Below are 25,182 nucleotides of genomic sequence, written 5' to 3'. Positions count from 1 at the left end.
GGGCAGTGACCGAACCTGTGCTGGGACCTGGGGAGGACAAACCGCCGATCCTGGGGGCAGTTCTGGGCCCCTCACGCCAAGAAAGAGCTTGAGGTGCTGGAGCGAGTGGAGAGAAGGGAACGGAGCTGGTGAGGGGCTGGAGAAGGAGGTTGAGGTTGGATCTGGGGAACAATTTCTTCCCCAAAGGGCTGTGGGGCATTGAACAGGCTGCCCAGGGCAGTGCTGGAGTCACCATCCCTGGAGGGTTGGACAGACGGACATGAGGTTCTTTTACTACACAACTCTTGCATCTCCCACACTCACACATGGGAACTCCCACCCTGCAGAGTCCCAAACTCTGCTTCTGCTGAAGGACTTGGAGAGCTTGAGGATTCCATTTCTAACATGACCCTTGCTCTATGTCCTCAGCCATGCTGGAGGAATCGCAGAATCACAGGATGGACTGGGTTGGAAAAGCCCTCAGAGATCATCCAGTCCAAGCCTTGGTCCAACTCCAGTCCATTGACCAGATCATGGCACTAAGCGCCATGGCCAATCTCAGTTTAAAAACCTCCAGGGCCGGTGAGTCCAGCACCTCCCTGGGCAGCCATTCCAATGCTGACCACTCTCTCTGCACAGAATTGCTTTCTAATCTCCAGCCTCAGTTTCCCCTGGCAGAGTTGAAGCCCCTGCCCCCTGTCCTATTGCTGAGTGCCTGGGAGAAGAGCCCAATCCCCCCTGGCTAGAACTGCCCTTCAGGTCGTTCAGAGAGTGCTGAGCTCACCTCTAAGCCTCCTCTGCTCCAGACTGAACACCAACCACCAGCTCAGCTCAGCTCCCTAAAGCCAAGCTCAAGGAATGAACTCGAGGAAGGAAGGACCTATTCCTGCAGTGCAGGTCCTGGACCAAACTTGCCAGAGGCTGAAGATAAATCCCCATAAGACCATTCGCTCCATCTAGTGGCAAAGCATTCCTCTGCTTCCATGTTATTCCCACCCCACCTTCTACAGCAACAACTCTCCCCTTTCCAAGAGTTTCACCATCAGTTTGCTCAGCCGCGTTCGCTGCCAACCTCCCATGCTCTCTTAGGTGGTCCCTCCCCAGCCATCGCAACTCTTGATCTTTTCCCTTCCTTGCCAAACTTAAAAAGCTCTTTTGCAGCTCGGTTTCCCCGCTCCCAAAGCTCCAGGTGATAAGGGAAGGAGAAAAGCTGGTCTATCCACCCTTGGAGCCCTGGCAGGGAAGTCTGCTCTGATATCACAGAATCCCAGAATGTCAGGGGTTGAAGGGACCTGGAAAGCTCATCCAGTGCAATCCCCCCATGGAGCAGGAACACCCAGCTGAGGTTCCACAGGAACCAGGCGGGTTTGAATGTCTGCAGAGAAGGAGACTCCACAACCCCCCTGGGCAGCCTGGGCCAGGCTCTGCCACCCTCACCACGAACAAGTTTCTGCTCAAATTCAAGTGGAACCTCCTGTGTTCCAGTTTGCACCCATTGCCCCTTGTCCTGTCACTGGTTGTCACCCAGAAGAGCCTGGCTCCATCCTCCTGACACTGCCCCTTTCCATATTGATCCCCAGGAATGAGTCCCCCCTCAGTCTCCTCTTCTCCAGCTCCAGAGCCCCAGCTCCCTCAGCCTTTCCTCACACGGGAGATGCTCCACTCCCTCCAGCATCTTGGTGGCTGCGCTGGACTCTCTCCAGCAGTTCCCTGTCCTTCTGGAGCTGAGGGGCCACAACTGGACACAAGATTCCAGGTGTGGTCTCCCCAGGGCAGAGCAGAGGGGCAGGAGAACCTCTCTGACCTACTGACCACCCCCTTCTAACCCACCCCAGGTCCCATTGGCTTCCTGGCCACAAGGGCCCAGTGCTGGCTCATGCTCACCCTGCTGTCCCCAGGACCCTGCCAGCGCTCCCCACAACGCAAGTGGAGCTGTGGAAAGGACACGCTGCTGGAGAAAAAGCACATTGCAAATGGGGAGCACAGGGATGGGTTCAGCGAGCTCCCAAAAGGGACAGAGGAACAGGAGGTGACCCCGGTCTCTCCCATGGAGCGATGCCCGGGTGAATTCCTGGTTTGGCTGAAGCGCAACAGGGAACCGAGCAGCGATGTGGAGCGCACAGCGAGCAGGCACAGCCCCTGCCTCCCTCGGCACGGATGGAGGCCCCGATGGCAGTTAGATAACAAGTATTTTTATCTTCCCGGCTCAATCGGCTCCTGCAGGCTGGGCTCGTGCCAGCTTCGCCTCCTCCTCCAGCTCTTTGGCCTCTCCTCTCAGCAAAGCTTTGCCAGAGCTGGATACCGACCGGAGCGGGTGCACCCGGCAGCACCGAGCTGCACAAACCCCTCCTGCAACCCCCTGCCCCGCTCCGGCCTTCAATCCACCCACCCCAGCCCCAAAACCAATTCTGTGCCTCGTAGAGCTTTTTGTGCCTGAAAGCCACAATCCCAACCAGGCTGTGATTTCTGCTCCCTGCCATAAAGTTCATAACCCCTTTCCCATTTGGTGAAATAACAATTTCTGGACGTGGAGGAGCTGCAAGCGCCACCAACCCCTGCTCTGCACCGAACGGTGCCACTCGCTGCCGGGTCTCCGCTTCCCACATCAGCCACAGCAATTTGAAGACACCCTTTAATTAAGATTCTTGAAGACAACGTGCCAGATGGCTTCTTAAAAACACAAATCTGCTGGAAACTATTCACCCATGGCCAAACCCTGGCCTCAAAGTCACGCAATCATAGCCTTTCTGATATTAGACATTCCGAGCAAATAAACCCACCAGGTTTTGTAAGGAGGTGCCATTTAGGGAGATGTGTTCATCCCAGAGCCTGCTGTGAGATCTGTATTTGGGTGTCCCTATCTCTCCAACCGGGAGATCAGGGTGATAATGCTACGTACAGCGGAAAAGCAACGGGCAGCACGGAACTGGGAACGTCTCTTCTGAACTGGGAACGCCTCTTCTGAACTGGGAACGCCTCTTCTGAACCGGGGTGCTGTGTCAGACCAGTTGGTGGGCGGGTGAGTGTTGGCAAAGTCTCATCTCTCATTCCCAGGGTCAGGAATGCCCAGGAGCTGCTGTGAGGATATGAACATGGAAGTCATAGAATCACAGAAGGGTCTGGGTTGAAGGGACCTTCAAATGTCACCTTACCCACCTCTGCCATGAGCAGGGACATCTTCAGCAGCTCAGGGTGCTCAGAGCCCCGTCCAGCCTGGCCTGGGATGTCTCCAGGGATGGTTCATCCACCACCTCTCTGGGAACCTGGGCCAGGCTCTCACCACCCTCAGGGACAACAATTTCCTTTTATCCAGCCTGAATCTCCCTCCTTTAGTTTAAAACCATCACCCCTTGTCCTATCGCAACAGGCCCTGCTCAAAAGTCTGTCCCCATCTTTCTTTTAAGAGCTACAGGGATGACAACATCTTACTCCTACTTGATGCTTCTTGATATGGCTTAGTGCCAGTTATGGCCCCTTTTAAGGTCTCCAGGTTGCGTGGACGGAGGGTAAAGCTGGATCTGCAGGATCTCGGCAGGCAGCACATCGGGAGGCGTCCCCCGGAGCCAAAGATCAGCCGGCAGAAGGGAGGGCACGCGGATTTGTGCGGATCCAGCACACACCCAAACCCGAACCAGGCCTAACCCACAAATCCTTCTGCGAGTTGCTCTGTCCCACCTCCAGATGTGCCAGCACCCTGCGCCCCTCCCAGGCTTCTCCTCCGACACACCCTCCACCTTCTTCGCTCGCTTGACACGTCGTCCCAGACACGTCTGCGTGGTGTGAAACGGCCGCTCCGTGCCAGCATCCCAAGCGCTCCAGCGGGGCCGCAGCCAAGCGCTATCACTTGTTCCCATCGCCGTCACAGGCCATCATCATCCAGTCTGGGCTGCTGCAGAAGAGAGACTGAACCTCCACCCAACCAGCGCGGTTACTCATGAGCAAGCCAGGTCCAACAAGACATCCAATCCTGACGGCAAGGTCCCACCAAGGGAAAATGTATCAAAACTCCTTCAGCTTGACAGATCTTTCAAGGGTTCATCATCATCACTGCTACAAACCCACACCTCCAAACACAAACAAAAGAGGCGGCCAAGAAAACTGAGAGGAACCGCAAATGAGACTTGTGGATCTCTGGCCAGGGAAGGAGCAGATCCAGACATCTCCCCCGGGATTCCCTTTTGTGTCGTCTGACACGAGAAGAGATCGGACGTGGCATTGCTGGGACTGTTCACATGAGATGGACACGGCCAAGACAGAGCCCACAAGCCAACCTCTGCCCCAACACATTGCCGGTTAGGTCCATCAGCCCAGTGACTGATGCCTTGAGTCTCCTTTGAGGAATAACCAGCTTGAGCTTCACCATCTCCTCTCCCTGCAAGGCAGAACCTACATTTTTTGCAGATTTGAGTCTCTTCCATTGAGTCATCACCTTTCCTGAGGTAGATAGTGCAGCTCTGGTCACAACATTAAGACCACTCAAAGCATCACGAGCTACAGGGATGACAACAAACTCCTACTTGATGCTTCTTGACATGGTTTAGCGCCAGTTGGACTTGTGGTTTAGTCCATGGTTTAGTATGGTTGGACTCGATCTTGAAGGTGTCTTCCAACTGAAATGATTCTATGACTCCATGGAGCCTTCAACCCTGGGCAGCTCTTTTTGAGGACTTTAATAGATAGGGGTGTTCTTCTCAAGGATTTTCATGGCTATGGATGCTGTTGACAAATAAACCTCTACCAGCAAAACCAGCAAGAAGTCCGCGGTCCCACACATGTAGAGACAGAGGGCAAAGGATGCCCAGGAGAGAAGAGCCACAGGAACATCTCCACTGCTCAGTTGCAACCGGAGCACTTTGCAGCTACAGATCATTGCCACAGCGCTCTTAGTCTTCAGATGGACTAAACCCAAGTTTATCCTCGCAGGGAAGAAGATTAACACTCACCTGCAGCATTTCCAGAGACACCATGAAGCGCGGAGCTCATGTCCAGCTCCCCGACTCTGCATCGGAACGGGGTTCTTCAGGTCGCTGTGCATCCCAAAATTGGGGTCACCTTGCAGCAAACCCTCTTGGTGACAGATAAGCCACAGAGCCACAACTCCCTTCTTGGTTACAACACTATCTGTATTTATTCAATCAGCGGAACCACTTGGCGCGACCAAAGTGCCACAGCGTGTCTCAGGAGTCCCTATAAATTAGCGTGGCCGGTCAGGGGGCAGAATTGGGCTCTGCGGGACATGCTGGGAGGTGCCTGCAAAGCTGAATGTCACCAGAACCCCCAGCAAGCCCTTATCTCATCTGGGATATATGTGATGTCCCCATCTCCCAGTTGGTCTTGAAAAATCAAGCTTCGGAGTCAGACTTGAGGGTAAGATCCAAATCCACCGGCTCCAGCTGTGATTCATCTGCCAGAGTCGACATTTCAGTGCAGATGTCTGAGCTGGCTGCGGAGACGGCAGCAATAATCCCGTCACAGACATCCTAAACCGGGGCAGTTTGTCTGTCCCAGCAGCAATTCCTTCTGCCCGGAGAGCGGCAACGCGTGGGTCAGGCTCAGATGTAAATGCCATCACTCCAGACACCTAAAACTCAGGGAATTAAACCCAAAGTGCGTCGCTCCCAAGAAGCAAGCGGCAGCTGTTGGTTGCACTGATCTCCCCTCCTCCAAATCTATGCACAGCCCAGACGACCGGTGCAGCTCCCTTTAAGCAAAGTGCCCTAAACGTGTGTTGAAATCCCCCATGAAGCATTCCCACCGCGGCCAGGCCAGCGACCGTTTCATTTGTGACCATTTCACAACTTCTCCGAGACATAAGGAGTTCAACCAAAGCCCGCCCTGCAATTTAAAGGAACATTTTAAGGCTCCGAAGCTACCAGCAAGCTACTGAAAAACCAAACCCACAGCCTGAAGATGCCGATGTCCTCCAGGCATGAGAAACCCTGGGGTGTAACAGCACATTGGGGTCTGAGCAGAAAGATGCTCTGAGCATCTCTGAAAGCCGGAACCAACTGCAAACTGCCTGTTCCCTCTCCCTGAGCACCCACAGGTTTGGGGGTACGGCACATGTGATTTTCTACCACAAAAGCAGCTCCAGGTCCCATGCCCACGTGTCGGGCATTCGCAGGTGCTCCGTGTCCGTACAGGTGTATGCCGGGGATGTTTGCCTTCCCGGGTGTTATCTCCGGGCTGTGTCTGCACACAAGCTTATCTCTGAGGAGAGGGTGTGTTGCTCCGGCACACACTCGTATCTCGTATCTCGAGGGACGTGGGCCTTCCTCCGAGGCATGGGCTGCGTGGGTGAGCGTACCTGTGGTTTGGTATCCACGCCGGCTTCAGCATCTCGGTGCTGGACCCACAGGAGCGCGCCTGCTCCTCTCCGTCCCTTTTCCCAGCTTAGCCCCAGTCTCTCTTTTTCCACTGGAAAATGCAGCAGCTCTTACAAGGAGGGGAAGGGAGGGATGGGTGGGAAGGGCAGAGCAGGGATGGTGGGGACCTCATGGAGGAGCAGTGATCCCAATGGACGTGTCTGGGGTCTCCCCACAACTTCTCTCGACACAACAACCTCAGAAAGAGCCCAAGTTTCTATGTAAAAACCTCATATTTTACCATCTTGCCCCAGGTCTCTTGTTCACAGAGGGGACAATTAATTTGACCATAGAATCACAGAATCATTTGGGTTGGAAAAGCCCCTCAAGCTCATTGAGTTCAACCATTCCCCCACCCCAGCACTGCCCCATGTCCTGAGAACCTCATGTCTGTCTGTCCAGCCCTCCAGGGGTGGTGACTCCAGCACTGCCCTGGGCAGCCTGTTCAATGCCCCACAGCCCTTTGGGGAAGAAATTGTTCCCCACATCCAACCTCAACCTCCCCTGGTACAACTTGAGGCCGTTTCCTCTTGTTTTATCCCTTGGGAGCACAGACCAACCCCCTCCATGCCCCAAGCTCCTTTCAGGCAGTTCAGAGATCAGAAGGTGTCCCCTCAGCTCCTGTTCTCCAGCTGAACCCCCAGGTCCCTCAGCCGCTCCCATCACACTTGTGCTCCAGCCCCTCACCAGCTCCGTTCCCTTCTCTCCACTCGCTCCAGCACCTCAAGCTCTTTCTTGGCGTGAGGAGCCCAAAACTGCCCCCAGGATTTGAGGCTCATCTAATGTGATCAAACCCTCCAGAGAAATGTCCCCAGCGCATCCTCACCCCTGGCCCTGTCCTGGCCGGGGGCTGCAGACCAAGGCCACCCCATTCCTGGAAAGGGAATCACTTGCTCTCACATCCCCGCAGCACCGTTTGGAGCCTCATTCTTCCCCGCATGCACCGGTACTGCTCAGCAATCCAGACACGTTCCCCCCAGCACTTCCCGATCGCTCCGCGTCTTCCCAAAACACCCGAACAAGCCGCGGCGGAGGCTCTGGCGGCGCAGCCGGGGGAAGGACGGCTCCGGGCTCCCAGACAGCGCCCTCGGCAGCGCCTCGGGATGTTTGCTTTTTTCACAACACCAGGAGACTGAGTCACGGTCAGGCTCCCCGCGGCCTGCGCTCGCCCCTGTGCCATCGCCCGGCTGCTGGGGCGCGTGTCGGCGCTCGTCTTACCCAAAACACGGCTCCGGCTCCCACTGCGCACACTCGACCCTCTCGCCGGGCTCGGCGGCTCTGAACCTGCCGAAAGGCGGCCGCTGGGAAACTCCTCTTCTGGCAGAGCTCCCGAGCGAACGCAGCTCGTGGATTCGTTGCTTCAGATCTAGCCGGTCTCCTCTAATTTGCCCAAGAGCCCTCGGTCTCTTCCACCCACAAGTTCAGCTGTCACGGGCTGTGGGAAACCTCAGCTTTGGAAACGCTGCATTGACAGTGATGCAACTCGGGAGACATTCATCGTCTGAAGTTGTTTTTAAGGGGGAGAGGTGGATTAACGAGCCTGGATTAGGAATTGACCCTTAAAGCAGACGGCGGTGGCCAAGTGCTCGCCTTGCAGCCTCCCCGAGCTGTAACCCAACCTCCCTTCCTCTCCCTCCCCCTCAGACCCCGGCCCTTTGCTCGCACGGTTCCTGCAATTCCTGGCCCTGGGCTTCGATGCGTTGCACAGTTTCCGCCACCATCTGGGCTCCATTTAGGGGAGCTGATGTTTTTCACAGGGCTGTAATCTAAACTTTGGTATTGAGTTTACATCTCGCATACCAGCGTCTCACCACCGAGCCTGGCCACGCAGAACGGGGCGTCCCGGCTGCCAGGCTCCGTCCCACCGCACCACGATGCCGGCGGCTCCGCGTACCTGGGAATTGTGCTGCCATGAAGACCGAGAATCGGGGATCCATGTGCATAAAGCACATATAGATCCAGCCAAACACCAACCCTGCTGATGGACGTGAGCTGGGAGAGCCCAACAAGCTGGGAATCTGGTCAGTGTCCCCCGGGAGCTGGGGAGGCTGCAGATGGGAGTCAAAGCCCTAGATCAGCATTATCCAAGCTCCATCTCTAGCAGCAGGAAATTCTCCTGATTTTTGGCCTTAAACCCTACCCTTATCTCCATGCAGACACTGCAGAGTCCCTCAGGTCCTGCGAGCGGTGATAGAGGGTGCTCTTTGGAGAGAGGTTTCTTTTGTGGAGGCAGGGAACGGTCACCAAGAGCCACTGGGAGCAGAGGAGCATCCACTGGAGCTCTGCTTGACCCAGACCGAGCAGATACAGCCTCTGAATCCACGTTCAACCTCAATCTCTGCCAAGAGCAACCCCAAACAGCTCACAGTGTCCCGCCAGAGCCCCTACAAGCCATGGCTGTGGAGCAAGCAAGGACGATGAGACACAAAGGGACGGTCCCTTCCCGAGCTCGTCCTCTTGACGCACAGGCATGCTCGTCCTCTCTGCCTGCAAACCGACAACCCAGAGCGTGGCTCCAACCTCTTCCGAAGCAAAGTTTGCTTGTGAGTTCAACAGAGTTCAAGAGGCTGGAAACAGCACCGGTGTCCCCCATTATGTGTCGCATCAGCTCAGGCTACGAGCAAGTTTAGTCAGAGCAAATAACACAGCACCCACCTCTGGGAGACTGAGGTCGGACATCTCCTTGTGCTGCAGGCTCCAGAGCACCTGGTGCCCTCTCCCCATCATGATTTCTGACCTCCCAAGCACCTGGTACCCTCTCCCCATCGCGATTTCTCTCCCCATCACAATTTCTCACCTCCAGGGGGTTCCCGGTCTCACCTGCCAAGGCAGCTGGACCTGGGCACCATCTCCAAGGGCCAGAGCTTACGGAGGAGAAGAGCAGATACCCATATGCTGTTATAGGAGAAGAGCAGATACCCATATGCTGTTATAGGAGAAGAGCAGATACCCATATGCTGTTATAGGAGAAGAGCGGATACCCATTTGCTGTTATAGGAGAAGAGTAGATACCCATATGCTGTTATCTCTGCTGGGAAACCGACCTTAGCAAGCGCTGTTCTGGGTGGAGAAGAGGGGCACAGCTGGGAAAGCCTGGGGGGGCTGGAGATGCGAGTCTAGGAAGCAGAAGCAAGTCAGGGCCTGGCAAGGACGCACTGTGGCTTACGTGTTGTCTGCTCCATCACCGCTTGCCTTCAAAACACAGCACAGACGCCATCAGAACAACCGCGGTGTTCAGAGAAGGACGTGGTGCTTCAGCAGCACCGTCGAGTTTGCAGCCTATGTCACAGGGGTGGGACACCCGGGATGCTTCGTGCAGCAAGATCTACACTCCCAGGAGCAGACCAGGACAACTACAGAGACTGAGCTGCCACCAGACTGCTCTCCACCCTCTTCAGCTCGCGCTCCAGCATATATTAAACAGACATCAAAATGCACAAAGCGTCTCCAGCGCGGCGCTGCTCAGCGCTCTCCTTTCCCAGGCCGGTGCTCTATTAAACATCAGCGTCTCTCATCTCAAATCCACCTATTCCCTGCAAACTGAGAGCAGGTTCGCTCGGCCAGGATGACGGACCCACCGCACAAGGCTCCCGACCCAGGGCTGCCTGCACACAGGCAACAACCAGCCCAACGCAGGACGTCGGAGCCGCAAGTAAATGAGGGTGGCACAGTAACCCCAGCTGCACGCCACGGCTCTACATAGGAGAGAAAAGCCAGCCTAAACGCTATAAAACGCAGGCAAGGTGCTGCGTTAGCCCGGGGGCTGGCACGGCGGCTCCTCTGCGAGACACCGGCTCTCCAGCCCCCCCGGTTACCGATGGAGCCACTGCCAAAACACTTTGCCAATGGGCACAACTTCGCTAGAGCAGATCACAGGCTGTACAGTTGGCCCAAGCGCTGCTGGGACAATGGCAGCCCCCAGGACCCCCAGGTACCCCCCAGGACCCCGACACATCCACACCAGCCTCCTCCACCTTCCTCCAGAGCCCCAGGCAGCGTCCTGAGCGGCGGCTCCGCGATCCCCGCCGGGTAGCCAAGATGGCTCGGTCCCAGCAATCCACGAGGCTCAGCCAAACCCAAAAAATAATGTTTTCATACTTTGACTTTTCAGGCAGGATTTAGTCATTTGTGGACACGAGGGCTTGGCAGCACCGCGCTGCCTCCACTCACCTACTCCAGCGAGCAGCTGTTTACAACGGCGGAGCCTTGGAGATGGAAGGACTGTGATTTAATCCAGGTGAATGATTCCTGCGCCCTTCACGGAGCATCCAGCCCACGAGGAAGGGGGGATTCAGCATCCACGCACACGACAAACACGATGGACCTGCCGTACAAGGCGCGGCACGGCACAACCAACCTCCAATGGCTCCGCACCGAGCTGCTCCCGCAAACCCAGCCGGGACTTTTGCCCCATCTACCTAATGGCTAAAAAATTAGTTCTAGGCAGAAAAGCCAAACCCTCTCTGAGTACACTCGCTTTAAAGAGGCAGAGTGGCTGAGACCTGGTCTGTCATACTAGAAAAGCAGGTTCCAGCCCTGGCTTTATAAGGGTTGTACAAGCCCTGTTTGCTTATCCCTGCCTGGCACGGGCACGGAGACCAGAAGGTGACTGGTAACCAGTACAGGCTCGTGGTGGTTTAGCTGGGGGAATCCCTCAGAAACCCTCTGTGCGACAATCCCACCTCAGCGTCCCGCAGACCCCCTCCAAAATTCCCTATTTAAGGTGGAAAGGGTCTCTGGGTTATCCTCCCCTGCATCTCTCCGCTCTCCTCGAGCTCCATGAGCACAGGCAGGTGCCTCCAAGCTCTGGAGAAGAAAGAGATGCAGTTTATCCATTGGGGTTTGAAGGAAAGAGCTCACATGGAATGCAGGCAATGGCTTCTGCCACCACACAACCTTATTCTGCCACTGCTGTCACCAGCAACTGCTTGGTCCCTCAGCCTGGACCTTGTCTTAGGCCTAAACTCACCTTCCAAGCATCACAAGAGCCTTGGTCAGAGCGAGCCCAGCTCTAGGGAGCTTGGGGAAGAGGGCAGGAGAAGACCTTGCTGACAACGCACGACCCTCCATACACCCCGATACATGGTGCAGGAGCTACCGGCCCAGCTCCGAGCAGCCGGGACAACCTCAGATCTTCTGCAGAGGACTCAAAGTGCAACGAGCCCTTGAATGAGGAGCCAATGTCTCCTTTAGTCCCCTAATTCTTCTTCTCGAGTCAACAGCAAGGTTTGCCCTTGCTACCATGTAAAGGACAGAGCCATCTTCACCTCCCAAGGCCTGGCTTGCTGGAACGGATGGTTTTGTCCTTGTCCTCGATGCCTTACAGCACAGAAGCCACCACGTCCCTCTATTTGTCACAACAGCCTTGGGTATGGGATGAGACAACAGGTTATGAATGCACAAAGGAAGCTCCACCAATACCTCCAGTCTGTAAGAGCATGGTGGCTCCAGTATCACAACAGGCAAATGGTTTTATCCAACCATGGAGCCAAAACCTCCCTGCAACACCTGCGGAGGGTGCAGAGGGACGGGCAGGCTCTGCGGCACATAATAACAAAATTAAGGGGAAATTGCAAGAAGCTACGAGGAGTTTTCCACCACCGCATCATGAATGAACGTCTACTGCTTCGGATGAGTTCTTAGGAGTGAAGGACGCGAGTTGGGAGGAGGATTTGGCTGCAGGAGGGTGGCCAAGGCTCGTTGTACCCCGCCATCTCCTCCGAACCACTAAACAAACCCAGATCAGTTGGCGTGACCTCCGTTACGGTTAAACTGGGTGCTTCTCGCACAGAAAGGGGATAAACCGGGTCTAATCTAGAGTGCCAGAACACAGGAGGGGAGAAAAACCGTCCCGTTCATCTCAGCAGAACATTCGCTGTGGTGCAAGTCCCCACCTTAGCGTCAGATTAAAACTTCTCAGGCACGAGCCCAAGGCTTATCTGCCGCTCCCCTCCCTCCTCCCACGGTTCTGCTATTAAACCAACTAACGCTACTTATCTACAAATCCTGCCTCTTAAACCAGCAAAGCCACACCATGGCTGGCGGTGTTGACACTCCACCGTGTCCCTTTGCTGAGCGGAGAGCCCAAGGGGACGCCAGCAGCTCGCTCCCCGCAGACCACGCACTGGCTGCCTTCAGAGCTGATCACCACAATGTGGGGCTCACCACGACGCAGGTCCCATCGCTATGTGGATCCCACCATGACATGGGTCCCACCACCACGATGCAAGTCCAACCATGATGTGCGTCCAACCGTCACAATGCAGATCCTGCCAACCACAATGTGGGTCCCATCATGACATGGGTCCCACCACCACGACGTGGGTCCCACCACCACGACGTGGGTCCCACCACCACGACGTGGGTCCCACCACCACGACGTGGGTCCCACCACCACGACGTGGGTCCCACCACCACGACGTGGGTCCCACCACCACGACGTGGGTCCCACCACCACGACGTGGGTCCCACCACCATGACGTGGGTCCCACCACCATGATGCGGGTCCCACAGCAATGTGAGTCCCACCACCATGATGCAGCTCCAACCACAATGTGGGTCCCACCACCATGATATGGGACCAACCGCAATGTGGGTCCCACCACCGTGATGCAGATCCAACCACAATGTGGGTCCCACCACCATGATGCAGCTCCAACCACCATGATGCGGGTCCCACCACGACATGGGCCCAACCACCATGATGCAGGTCCTGTCACCACAATATGTGTCCCACCATGACATGAGTCCCACTGCCACGATGTGAGACCCACCACCACGATGCGGGTCCCACCACCATGATGAGGGTCCAAACACAATGTGGGTCCCACCACCATGATGTGGGTCCCACTGCCACCATGTGGGTCCAACCACAACGATGCAGGTCCCACCACCACAATGTGGGTCCCACCATAATGATGCAGGTCCAAACACAATGTGGGTCCAACCACAACGATGCAGGTCCCACTGCCACCATGTGGGTCCAACCACAACGATGCAGGTCCCACCACCACAATGTGGGTCCCACCATAACGATGCAGGTCCAAACACAATGTGGGTCCAACCACAACGATGCAGGTCCCACTGCCACCATGTGGGTCCAACCACAACGATGCAGGTCCCACTGCCACCATGTGGGTCCAACCACAACGATGCAGGTCCAAACACAATGTGGGTCCAACCACAACGATGCAGGTCCCGCCACAATGCGGGTCCCACCGCCACAACGTGGGCCTCACCGCCACAACGTGGGCCCCACCGCAATGCTCTGCAGCCAGCACCCGCATTTCCACAGGGCAACCAAACCACTCAAAACATCCCAAAGGCTGAATTTCCACAGGAGCCCATGGCAAAGCCGGCGTGGTGCAAACCTTCAAGGAAAGGAACCTTTTCCAGAGCTGTGCTTCGGAACCAAGCGTGGGATAAAGCTCGGAGAGCCACAGGAAGAATTCACTGAGGCTGCATGCGGATCAGTAACACAAACCCATTAAGGTCCAGCCACTGGCAGAAGTTCTTCACCCAGGAGCCTCCGTGCCCTCCGGGCAGAGTCTCGCAGCAGTTGTACAGCTGTCCCGAATTTTAAAGACAGATAAGGCTCAAATGATTCATTCAGCGTAAACCTTTATTTGTTCTTGCTTACCCAGAAGGAGCCAGCAGCTGCTAATGCTGAACTGGGCCGGCTCCCAAGCGCAAAGGCCTGCAAAAATGAGCTTAAGGAGGAACCGATTGCTCAAAAAGCAATCCTGGAAGAGGGAGCTAGAAAGAGGGAGCGCGGCGCAGGAGGAAGAGGAAGCCAGAGAGCACCTAAAAATAAATCTTAAAAAAAGCAGGCAGGCGCAGGACAAAGGCCTCGCCTGCACGTGACCGCTCCCCGCGGCGCAGGCAGGATGCGAACTCGGCACACAACACCAGCGCCCCAGCAACCCCGCGTACGGAGCCCCAACCGCCGCGGCGGACACCTCGCGGCCCCAGGACGGGCTCGTTTCTGCTGCACCGTAAAGCCCCGGGGTGCAGGATGCTGCTCCTGTCTGCACCCGGTGCTGTGCACAGGGCACAAATCCATCTAAGCCAGCATCACACAGTTTTAACGACAGTTTGAACATGTTAGAGGGATTTAAATAAAGCCTAGAAAACAAGACGTCTCCCCAAACGCGCTCTCAAAAATACTCAAGTCCTGCTGAAGGACTAGCGAGGGGTCCCTCTGCGCCCATTTGGGCAGCACCTTCCCCAGGTCTGAGCAAGAGCGGGGGAATAAATGGCAAGTTCCCAGTGAAACAGGCAGAACTGGGTGAGCGGAGAACGGCTGAGCCTGTCCTGTGTTTGCTGGTACAACTGGGACCGCTCCGAGCTGGGACCCTGCACACAGGCAACGAAAACCCTTAACCTGCCCCGGTGTTGCCGTGCGTGAACCATCCACCCTGAACCACGCTCCTGTGTGCACTTTCGGCCAGCACACCCAGTCAGGATTCTGCACACGGAAAGAAAAGAAAATCCCCCGTGGATGGGAAGAGGCACTTACGGGACGGGCCGAACATCACCAGCGCGGAGATCTCCAGTGCCGGTAAAGGGCTCTGAGAACACCCAGCTAGTTCCGCTCTCGCGAAGCCGCCGCTCCGCATCCCACATTCACTTCTGCTTCGCCCCCTCCACGCGCGGATCCGCTCATCGGTGCGGCAGTAAAGCGCATCCGATAAAGCTGCCGGTAGATGGGTCGGATGCAACGGGCCCTTAACAGGCTCTTGCGCACTGAGTCATCCCGCCTGCTGAGCCGTCTGCCTCCTCCGGAGCGCGTACGGGCTCCGGCAACTCTTATTTCGTACTCACAGACACGCGGATCTTTTTGAGCACGTAAGGCTGAGCAGGGCTCTGCCCAAGCCGTCGCTTCAAAGCTGCCTTGAAAAGCAAACAAAGCTCCTGCATGGCATGAGTTTGCTGGTCTTTACCCTACGGTCCTTGAACTCATGACTACTGAGTAAGGCGGCTTGCTCAGCGACCCAGCCAGCTAAGAATAGAGACCTTGAAGTGAAACCTACTGGGATTGGCAGCTATTTTGAGCGCACTCGGCCGGCGGGGCAGCGTGACATAAGAGGATATAAAGAGGAAACTCTGCACAACAACTCTCACCTCACCGAGATAGATTCGGGTAGCAGAAGGCAGAGCCGCCGCGCGTGCTGTTGAGGCAAAGCAAACGCGGTGATCAACCCCCAACGCCGGCTCCGTGTCACTTCGCCGGCTCCTTCTTCCGAACCCGAGCCGTGGGGCTGCAGGGTGACGCCGAGCGGGTCATCCCCGGCACAGCACCGGCCCCACGGTGCCCTGAGCATCCCCAGCACCGGCTGAGCGCACCGAGAAGCGCTTCTCCCAGCCTGGCATCCAGCAACACCCCAGTGAACCGCCCGCCGCGCTTCCCACGCCGAGCAGAGCGTGTTCCCACACGTTCGGCCTGCCCAGAAACCTCCGTGGAGCTGCTGCAGGTCCCGCTGTGACCAAGGGCTCGCACACGGCCGAGCCTCAACGGGAGTTAACACAACCAAAGCAACCAGAGCGAGCACCCACAAACCCCAAACTCTCTTTGCTTTCTGCCTTCACGGCTCTCCAGCGTAGACAAAAAGCGCTGCGTCCGTGCCCAGTACCAGATGTGTTTAGGAAAGAGCTGGTCTCGGTTAGCAACCAGCATTAAGATTAATGTAAGGAAATTTAAACGGCGATCCTCAGAGCGTATTTGATTTCAAGCCTTAGATACTGGGAAAACAAACAGACCAGCTACACTTTCTGGAAATCAAACTCGCCACCTGAAACTGGTCCCGGCAGCGGCTCTTTGGTCGTTTGTGGCGCATCCACCTCGTCAGCGCGTGGATTTGAACACTCGCGATGCCAGCGCGTTCTGCCAAAACCTAAAACGATGTTTTCTACTGCATTTCGGACAGGAGCAAGTCATGAGCAGGAACTGACAGTCTGGAGCGCTAATAACTGAATTCCCCAAACCCACGAGCCTGGTCTGTTATAAAAACATCCTCCAAAACTCACACAGGGCATCCGAGGGAACGCGGCACCTCCAACCCCGCCGTCATCCAGACAGCAACCGCTTATTAAGGCCTCTGCCCAACCGCCTGTATTAAACCACGGTTTCAAAGAGCCCGAGCGCTCTGAATAAAGATCAAAAGCCGCAGATTTGCTTAATGCTGCAGTTCAATTATCACAGCGGCGTGAGGCAGCGCTGCCGGCCCCTCTGCCCGCCCCACGGCGGCAGGTGACAGCCGGGTGGCTGCAGGGACCCAGATGGGTCTGGTAGTGTTATGAGGCTTCGATGAGCCACGAAGAACCATGTTCGCTCTCAGGTTTGGTGCTTGTGGAAGTAATTTTCGAGGGAAATGAACCATACTGCAAGTTTGGCCACCAGCACCTCCATACCCTTCCACCTCTGCAGCAAGGGGCTGGTGCAGCCTTGGAAGAAGGAAAAAGAGGCAGGTAGGATCCTGAGCCCAGCAGACATGATCCTGAGTCCAGTAGATATGATCCTGAGCCCAGCAGACACGACCCTGAGCCCAGCAGACACGACCCTGAGCCCAGCAGAACCCAGCAGATGAGCCCTGCAGAGGCTCCTGCATCCACGTGCTCTGTAGCATCCGCAAAACAGTCAGCCCTCCATCCCCAGCATCCCCGGGACTGCAAGGAGCCACGTGCCGGTCCCCACCTCAGCCCTGGGACAAGGACAGAGAGGCCAGAGGACCAAGGCTCAGCCCATGGGGATGGCAGAAAGGACACAGCAAAAGCCGTGTCTGCACAGGGATGGGGAGCAGGACGGTGCTTCTCCTCTGCTGGGGGCTGCGGAGGGGAGGAGGGAGCAGGGACACGCTCCCACCCCACAGACGACCTCTCCACGTGAATATCCCCACCCTGCAGCCATGAGAAGATAATCCTGGCAAGCAGGCGCTTCCACTGGCCTCTCAAGTGTTGCTGAAGGCAGCTGGGTGAAGAAAAGAGTCTATGGCAGGAGCAGAAGAGACTCTTTCCACTTGGTAGTTGCAGCCCCAGGCTACGTATGGAAACACATCCTCTGAATCTAAGTGCATCAAGCCACGAGCAAAGCTGGAGAATTTACATAAGCCTTGAAGTTTAGGATACGCATAAAGGAAGAAATTCCGAGCGCAACCCTCCGCCTTGGCTCGAGCGATCGCTGGGAAGCGACATTCTCCACATTTTCTGCGCTGCCCAAGGCTTCGCTCTTACGCAAGGGCGGCTTTTGAAAAAGCAGCCTCAGCACCGACGTTGTTTTCCCCTCCCTTGCGTAAGAGATTCTCCTTCCGTGAACACCCCCGGGAGAACCGACCCCAGCACCGCGTCCCGACTCCCTCCTGCAGCACCACGGATCGGCTCCTCTCCCCGGCAGCTGTCCCGGTGTCCTGTGTCCGCCCTCCACGGAGCTGAGCTCCAAGGCTCTTGTAGGACCACGGGATGCTCCTTGGACCCACTGCTGGCTTTTGGAGAAGCAGATGACCCAGGTGACAGGCTGACATCCTTCCAGTTACAACTGCAACACAAACCAGCTCAGGACACCTTCCTATTTTATTTCTATCGACTCCCAGCACACTCCTTGAAGAGGGGAAGCTGTGGGAGAATGGGGTGGACTTGAGTAAAAGGGAAAAGTGAAATAAAAGAGGGAAAGTGGGAGAGGAAGGTAGGTTAGCTGGTCACCTAACGTGACCCAATGAATCCGTACGGGCCAGAGCAAGCTTGTCAAGAAGCCCAACCTGCTTATTTCATGCCTTATAACATCAATAGAGTCATTTCTAAAATAAGCAAAGCTTTGGGTCTTGGTTTTGAGGTATTTAGGTGAGCTACAGTAAACCAGTAGAGCTTTTTTGATCTTAAGTTACACCCTGTGATGCACAAATAGCCCAGAAGGGCAATCAGGTAATGGTGCCCAGTACTGGGAGCCATGTATGGCCAGTAAGGACCCTGCTCCTGTCCCACGACCCAGGGGAACACCGGCAGGATGCTCCGGGCAGGGGACACATCAGAAAAATGTCCTTTAAAAGGAATCAGTCTCTTGTGAAAGCCAGCACAAGGTATTTCCAGTTTCCAGCTCTTCCATCAACTCCTGGATCTCCAGTTCCTTGCCATGAGCACCCACCTTCCTGGCCAGAGCCTCCGTCCCCCCGAAGCACACACTGTGTCCCCCAAAAGCACATGCCATGTCCCCCAAAGCACATGCCGTGTCCCCCAAAGCCCACGCCGTGTCCCCCAAAGTTCATGCTGCATCCCCCCAAAGCACAAGCTGTGTCCCCCAAAGCCCACACTGTGTCCCCCCAAAGCCCACACTGTGTCCTCCCAAAGCCCACACTGTGTCCCCCCAAAGCCCACACTGTGTCCCCCCAAAGCCCACACTGTGTCCCCCCAAAGTTCATGCTGAGTCCCCTCAAAGCCCACGCCGTTTTCCCCCAAAGCCCACGCCACGTCCCCCCAAAGCTCACATTGCGTCCCCCCAAAGCTCACATTGCGTCCCCCCAAAGCTCACACTGCGTCCCCCCAAAGCCCACGCCATCACCGACCGCGGTGCGAGCGTGACCGTGTGCCAGAGCAGCAGCACTGTTCGTTTTGCACTGACGTGGGCAGTGTTTGGATCCAAGCGCGCGATGCAGCCCCGTGGAAGAGCTGATGCTCCTGCTGGCACGTGCGCCTGGGTGCAGACACCTCACGGGATGAAGCCTGAAGTGTCCGCTGGGGAGTGAGCGGTGGGGTTTGTCACTGTGCTGACGTGCAAAGCAATCAGCTACACACTGAGGAAGGGTCCAGCCCCAGAGACACCTGCGTAAGGTGACAGAGATGATGGGAGCCTGGAGCAGCTCTGCTGGGAGGAACAGCTGAGAGAGCTGGGGTGTTCAGCTGGGGAAGAGAAGCTCCGGGGAGACCTTAGTGCGGCCTTTCCGTGCTTAAAAGGGGCCTGAAGAGAGATGGGGACAGACTTTTGAGCAGGGCCTGTTGTGATAGGACAAGGGGTGATGGTTTTAAATTAAAAGATGGAGATTCAGGCTGGATAAAGGAAACTGTTGGCTCTGGGGGTGGTGAGAGCCTGGCCCAGGTTGGCCAGAGAGGTGGTGGATGAACCATCCCTGGAGACATCCCAGGCCAGGCTGGACGGGGCTCTGAGCACCCTGAGCTGCTGAAGATGTCCCTGCTCATGGCAGGGGTGGGTGAGGTGACACTTGAAGGTCCCTTCAACCCAAACTATTCTGTGATAATCGTTGCACTGACAACGGCACCAACAGACTGAGAGCACCATCCGCCACGCTGAGCCTTGAACACGGCTGGACGAACCTTTGTGGACGAGGGAAGACGGACAGATACGCGTGACGGCCATGCTAAGGCGCTGAAGTGTCACCGACAGCCGCTATCTCACTCCTTGGGGTCAGGACCTCCATGGAAACCCCCAGTTGAGGACATTCCCTCCCTGTTGAAGTCCTCTCGGGGTGCCAGCACAGCACTGACTCGGGCTCTTTCCTCAGCATCCTCAGACATTGCCCAAGAGGGACCACAGTGACAAGGACATACGGGACTCCTATCAACCCTGCCACTTCATCCCTCCACTTACAGGTACTTCAGCGTTGTGCTGAGCGCTCAGCACCTCCAGCCGAGGGCTGATGTGCCTTGGCACAACTCCTCCCCCAAGGTGAGTCTGGGATATTTCCAATGTCAGTCCAACAAGCGCTACGGGCTCCACTCGCTATTTATAGTTTGACAACTGGGACAATGCCACCCAAGCATCCCAGCTCCGCTTGTTCTGGAGAAACTCAAACCCAAACGGCTGAATCCTGCACAGCATACAGAGCTGCCTAAACTCAACACACATCCATTCAGCGCTAGCAACTGCTGCTATATCTGGAAGACACTTCTGGAAGACAGAGCTCTCCAAGGCGGAGAAAGAAAACAGCACCGCTCTCCTAAGCTTCCTTGGCTTGACAAAACCCAAGTTTTTCTGCTAAAAGGTTAACGTTAAAAGCATTAGCGACTCACACCCCACCAGCACATCCCATGAACATCCCTTTGAAAGCTTCACAACAGCACTGCGTCACGCAGCAAACGTACCAACCCAGACCTTCTTCAAGCGATGAGATCGCCCCTACCAGCCCTGCTCTTCAGGGAAGGCGATGCAGCACAAAGCCTGAACGCACCCGAAGAGGAGCGGGATGGCACAAAACCAACCACGTGCATCATCACGGCACCACGAGAGGCAGGAAAACGTCAGAGCCATTCGGCGGGGCTGCAGGGTTTCAGGAGGATTTTTAGGGCTGTCTCGCCGGTATATGAGACACCAACCGGGAGCTGAACCGCGCGGGGGCCCAGTCCCAGCCCTCCCAGCTGCAACCAGCCCGTTTGAACCCAGCAAAGCCAGGACGCGCTTCTCTGGCTGTTTGTCACCCCCCCCATTTTGCCAACGACACAAAAGTCAGCAAAGAAGCTGCTAAAAGGAAGCTGGCAAAGCCGGAACCGGGACAGGATGCATTCCTGCCTTCGGGGAGCATTGCTGGGTAATGAGACGCAGACAGCGAGGAGGACTCAGCACCGCGCAGGACTGACTCACCGACCTGCGCTGTCCTGTCCCTCCGCGGCACGGAGCAGCTACGGGGCTGGACCGAGATCAAAAGGCAATAAATCAGATCTGAAAAAAACAAAGGTCTTGATGCTGGGAGATCAAAGAGGAGGCTCGCACACCTCCATCGCGACGGGGCAGAGGAGCTGCCTCGTTTCGGAGCATTGCCAACACACTTGTTGGTTTTTACCCCTCCCCAAGATCCCAGCTGTTAAATACATGATTGCGAGATCTCTCAGACTCTCTTAAAAAAGAGCACATACATCACTATTTGAATAGGAAAAAGGCTGAAAATCTGAGCCGCAGACTCCAAACACCCAGCGTCTCTCTTTTACTGACCTTTTCAAACCTCATTTTTCTTTCAACAGCTTCTAAACGGTTCAGGTTTTGCAGCACTGGATTTCAGCTTCCCGAGAGTTGCTCCTATGCCAGTGCCCCATGGTGGGAGAACCATTTGTACCCCAAAGCCATCGGTGTGGTCACTCATATCCTCAGAAGACTTTAAGCAACCAAGTTCTGTTCCCGACACCAGATAAAACCTGGGTCTTTACTCCAATCCCCAGCGCAGTGGTGTGAACACAGAAACCAGGGCCAGAGTCGTGACGCTCACACTCCAGCCTCCACAGGCCTGAACTCCCCATCCTTACCAGAGGCACAACACAAATCGGGACCCACAATCTCACGAGGACGTGAAGTTTATCGCTTTGCTAGTCGAGGTATAACGCTGTGTTGCATTAAAACGGCTCTACCAGATCAGAACTGCGCTGGGCAGCACCCAGCGCCAACCCAAAGCACACGCCCCGTGCAGCATCTTCATCCTCCCGCTGTCCCAGGATGAGCTACGTGCCCTGTCCGTTCCCAAACGACACATCCAAAAGGTTTAGGACCCTGTTCAGGACAGGTCTAACCTCATTACCAACCCACGCGCTGAGCTCCCAGCCTCGCTGCGAGCACTTTTGCTGCCATTTTCATGCTCCCACTTCCTGCTCACATCAGGCAGACGAGTAGGAAGCGCTGAAATCCTCCGATCCTCGCTGCAAACCAGGAAGCGCCGGAGATCCCCGGAGAAAGGTTGTGATTTCCAGGCCAAAACGCTCTGCAAACATCTGGTCAGAGGTATCGCATCCGGACCCTCAGAGAGCGCGGTCCACCCCCCCCATCCTCCCCGAGCGCGACGCTGGAACAAACACGGGGCAGCAACCACTTACTGCTCATCCAGTTGGGCAAAAACTGCCGTACGGTCCAAATCCCTGGGCTGTTTGCTTCCCTTCCTCTCCCACGACAAGCGACACCTCGTCTCTCCTGCTCACGGAGCCAAATCCAGGCTGGGAGCGCATCTCAACGCCTCCGCGGGAGCCTCCCTACGTCCCATTACTCAGCGGAGCCTCACGACGTGCCCAAATCCCAGATAATACCATTACCGTGGAAAAAGGTGTGGGAAGAGCTGCTTTTTGGGAGGCTGGGGATTGCCAGCAAAGGGCAAATCTTGGACAGCTCGCAGATCTGTGGGCTGCGTTGGCTGGTACGCTCAGTCTCCAGGCAGATCTGGGCTACTCGGGGTATCAAACAGCTTTTTTCCCAGCGTGGCTGCTCACACCCTTTCTCAACAAGGTATTTAGTGAGAAAGAGAGATGCCTTTGCAGCAAACGCACCTTAAGGAGGATGAAACGCAGCAGAGCTGTTAGTGCCCTTACAGCCTCGCTCCCTGCAAGCGCCAGCTGGTCATCAGGAGGGAAAGGTGACAGGATTAGAGCAAAAACGCTCCAGCAAACAGGCTCGAGTTTACCGTATCTCAAAGGCAGCCACAGGCCTGCAGATGCACAAAGTCGGGGACTCAGGAGCCTGGAGTCTCTCCCTTGGCTCCAGCAGGTTGCCCAGGCTGGCACTCCCAGCAAACACAAGTGTTGGTGTGGGACAACGTCTGCTCCCGGGGCGGATCGGCTGCTCCCTAAGCCACCACCACCCCGTGCGGCCCCAGGCAGCAGCCCCGGCTCTCGGATGCTGCATCGCCCAGAGCCGGGAATGCCACACACCATCCCACACACCATGCCACACACCATCCCACACACCATCCCACACACCATCCCACACACCATCCCACACACCATCCCACACACCATGCCACGCTACGCACACCGATACCGGAGTGAAAGCCCAGACAGCAGTTCTCCATCAACATGGAGGCACCAGCACCTCTGCATCGACACAGGGGGCACCTGCACTTCTCCATCAACACGGGGGGCATCAGCACCTCTGCCTCAATACGGGGGCACCCGCACCTCTCCATCAATACAGGGGGCACCCGCACCTCTCCATCAATACGGGGGGCACCAGCATCTCTGCATCGATACAGGGGGGCACCAGCACCTCTCCATCGATACAGGGGACACCAGCACCTCTCCATCGATATGGGGGGGCACCCGCACCTCTCCATCGATACGGGGGGGCACCAGCATCTCTGCATCGATACAGGGGGGCACCAGCACCTCTCCATCGATACAGGGGACACCAGCACCTCTGCATCGATACAGGGGGGCACCAGCACCTCTCCATCGATACAGGGGGGCACCCGCACCTCTCCATCAATACGGGGGGGCACCAGCATCTCTGCATCGATACAGGGGGGCACCCGCACCTCTCCATCAATACGGGGGGGCACCAGCATCTCTGCATCGATACAGGGGGGCACCAGCACCTCTCCATCGATACAGGGGACACCAGCACCTCTCCATCGATATGGGGGGGCACCCGCACCTCTCCATCGATACGGGGGGGCACCCGCACCTCTGCATCGATACAGGGGGGCACCAGCACCTCTCCATCGATACAGGGGGGCACCAGCATCTCTGCATCGATACGGGGGGGCACCAGCACCTCTGCATCAATACGGGGGGGCACCAGCACCTCTGCATCAATACGGGGGGGCACCAGCACCTCTGCATCAATACGGGGGACACCAGCACCTCTGCATCGATACAGGGGACACCAGCACCTCTCCATCGATACGGGGGGGCACCAGCACCTCTGCATCGATACGGGGGGGCACCAGCACCTCTGCATCGATACGGGGGGGCACCAGCACCTCTGCATCGATACGGGGGGGCACCAGCACCTCTGCATCGATACGGGGGGGCACCAGCAACTCTGCATCGATACGGGGGGGCACCAGCACCTCTGCATCGATACGGGGGACATCAGCACCTCTCCATTGATACGGGGGGACACCAGCACCTCCCCATTGATACGGGGGGACACCAGCACCTCCCCATCAACACGGGGGGCACCAGCACCTCCCCATCAACACGGGGGGCACCAGCACCTCTGCATCGATATGGGGGTCACAAGCACCTCTCCATCGATACGGGGGGCACCAGCACCTCTGCATCCATATGGGGGGCACCAGCACCCCCAGCCCACGCTGTCCGGTGGCTGCAGACCCCGCAGCAGGTGCTATGGGGCTCCAGTGCCCCCGGGGAGCGAGACCCCCTGATACAGCCCAGCCAGCTCCTGGTGCAACGCAGGGCCTGGGTTCAGGGTCCCCATTCACAGGGGGGCTTTGGGGGTGCAAGCCCAGGGAGGGGAGCGACCCAAGGGGGAGGCAACTCCCCCCGGGAGTGCGGGGGAAGCGGGGCCAGCCCTGGGGGAGGCCGCTGCTGCATGGGGGTGCAGCCCCGAGGGAGCCTCTTGGCCCCCAACGGGGATGGGGTCCGGCGCGGGAGAGGCCTCTGCTGCATGGGGATGGCGGTTCGACCCCCGGGGAGGCCTGTAAGCCCACCCGGGGATGGGGGCTCAGTCCCGGGGTGGCCTCTAAGCCCTCCGGGGGATGGGGGGCCCGGCCCGGGGGAAGCCTCCTACCCCCCGTGGGTGACAGCGCGGCCCTGTCCCCCCCGCCCCGTGCCTACCTGGGGCAGGGCCGGGCTGCGGCCGGCGGCGCGGACAAAGGCGAGGCCGGGGCGTCCGCGGGCCCTGGCGGCGGAGCGGGAGCGGGGAGGCGGCCCCGGCCGGGCCGCGCTGGGCGGCGGGCGCGGGGCTCCGTTGGCTGCTCGGGCTCCACCTGCGCCGCCGCCGCACCGGAACCGGGCGGGGAGGAGCGGCCCGGCCCGGCCCGGCCCACGGCGCGTTGGCTGCGGGCGGCGCCGCCCCGCGGCCAATGGCGCCGCCGCCGCCCCCCGGGCTGGGCCGGGCCGGGCCGAACCGCGCCCGCCGCCGGCACCGCCCCGCGGGGACCAGCCCGGGGATCCTGCGCTT

The 25,182-nt window shown here is 57.2% G+C and overlaps 1 protein-coding gene across 9 annotated transcripts in view; it reads right to left on the bottom strand.

The window, feature by feature from the left end:
* The window catches only part of HDAC7 (histone deacetylase 7), a 97,061-nt gene that overhangs the window by 41,089 nt on the left and 30,790 nt on the right, over nucleotides 1-25,182 (bottom strand). The window contains exon 1 of one of the 9 annotated variants that reach the window (XM_071800054.1): nucleotides 24,837-24,966. The exons of 3 other annotated variants lie outside the window; for them this stretch is intronic. Coding sequence is in view for 1 of the 6 variants with exons in the window: in XM_071800049.1 (XP_071656150.1) it covers nucleotides 14,863-14,962 (100 nt within the window). In the remaining 5 variants the exon portion in view is untranslated. Of the gene's footprint in view, nucleotides 1-2,878; nucleotides 3,041-7,562; nucleotides 7,856-14,862; nucleotides 15,317-20,925; nucleotides 20,952-24,836; nucleotides 24,967-25,182 lie in introns of those variants that run through there. 5 more of the 9 variants (XM_071800057.1, XM_071800050.1, XM_071800049.1 and 2 more) reach the window with 5 other exon arrangements.

Source organism: Patagioenas fasciata, chromosome 28 (genome assembly GCF_037038585.1).
Source record: "Patagioenas fasciata isolate bPatFas1 chromosome 28, bPatFas1.hap1, whole genome shotgun sequence".
Taxonomy (NCBI): domain Eukaryota; kingdom Metazoa; phylum Chordata; class Aves; order Columbiformes; family Columbidae; genus Patagioenas; species Patagioenas fasciata.
This window is presented reverse-complemented; position numbering and strand designations above follow the sequence as displayed.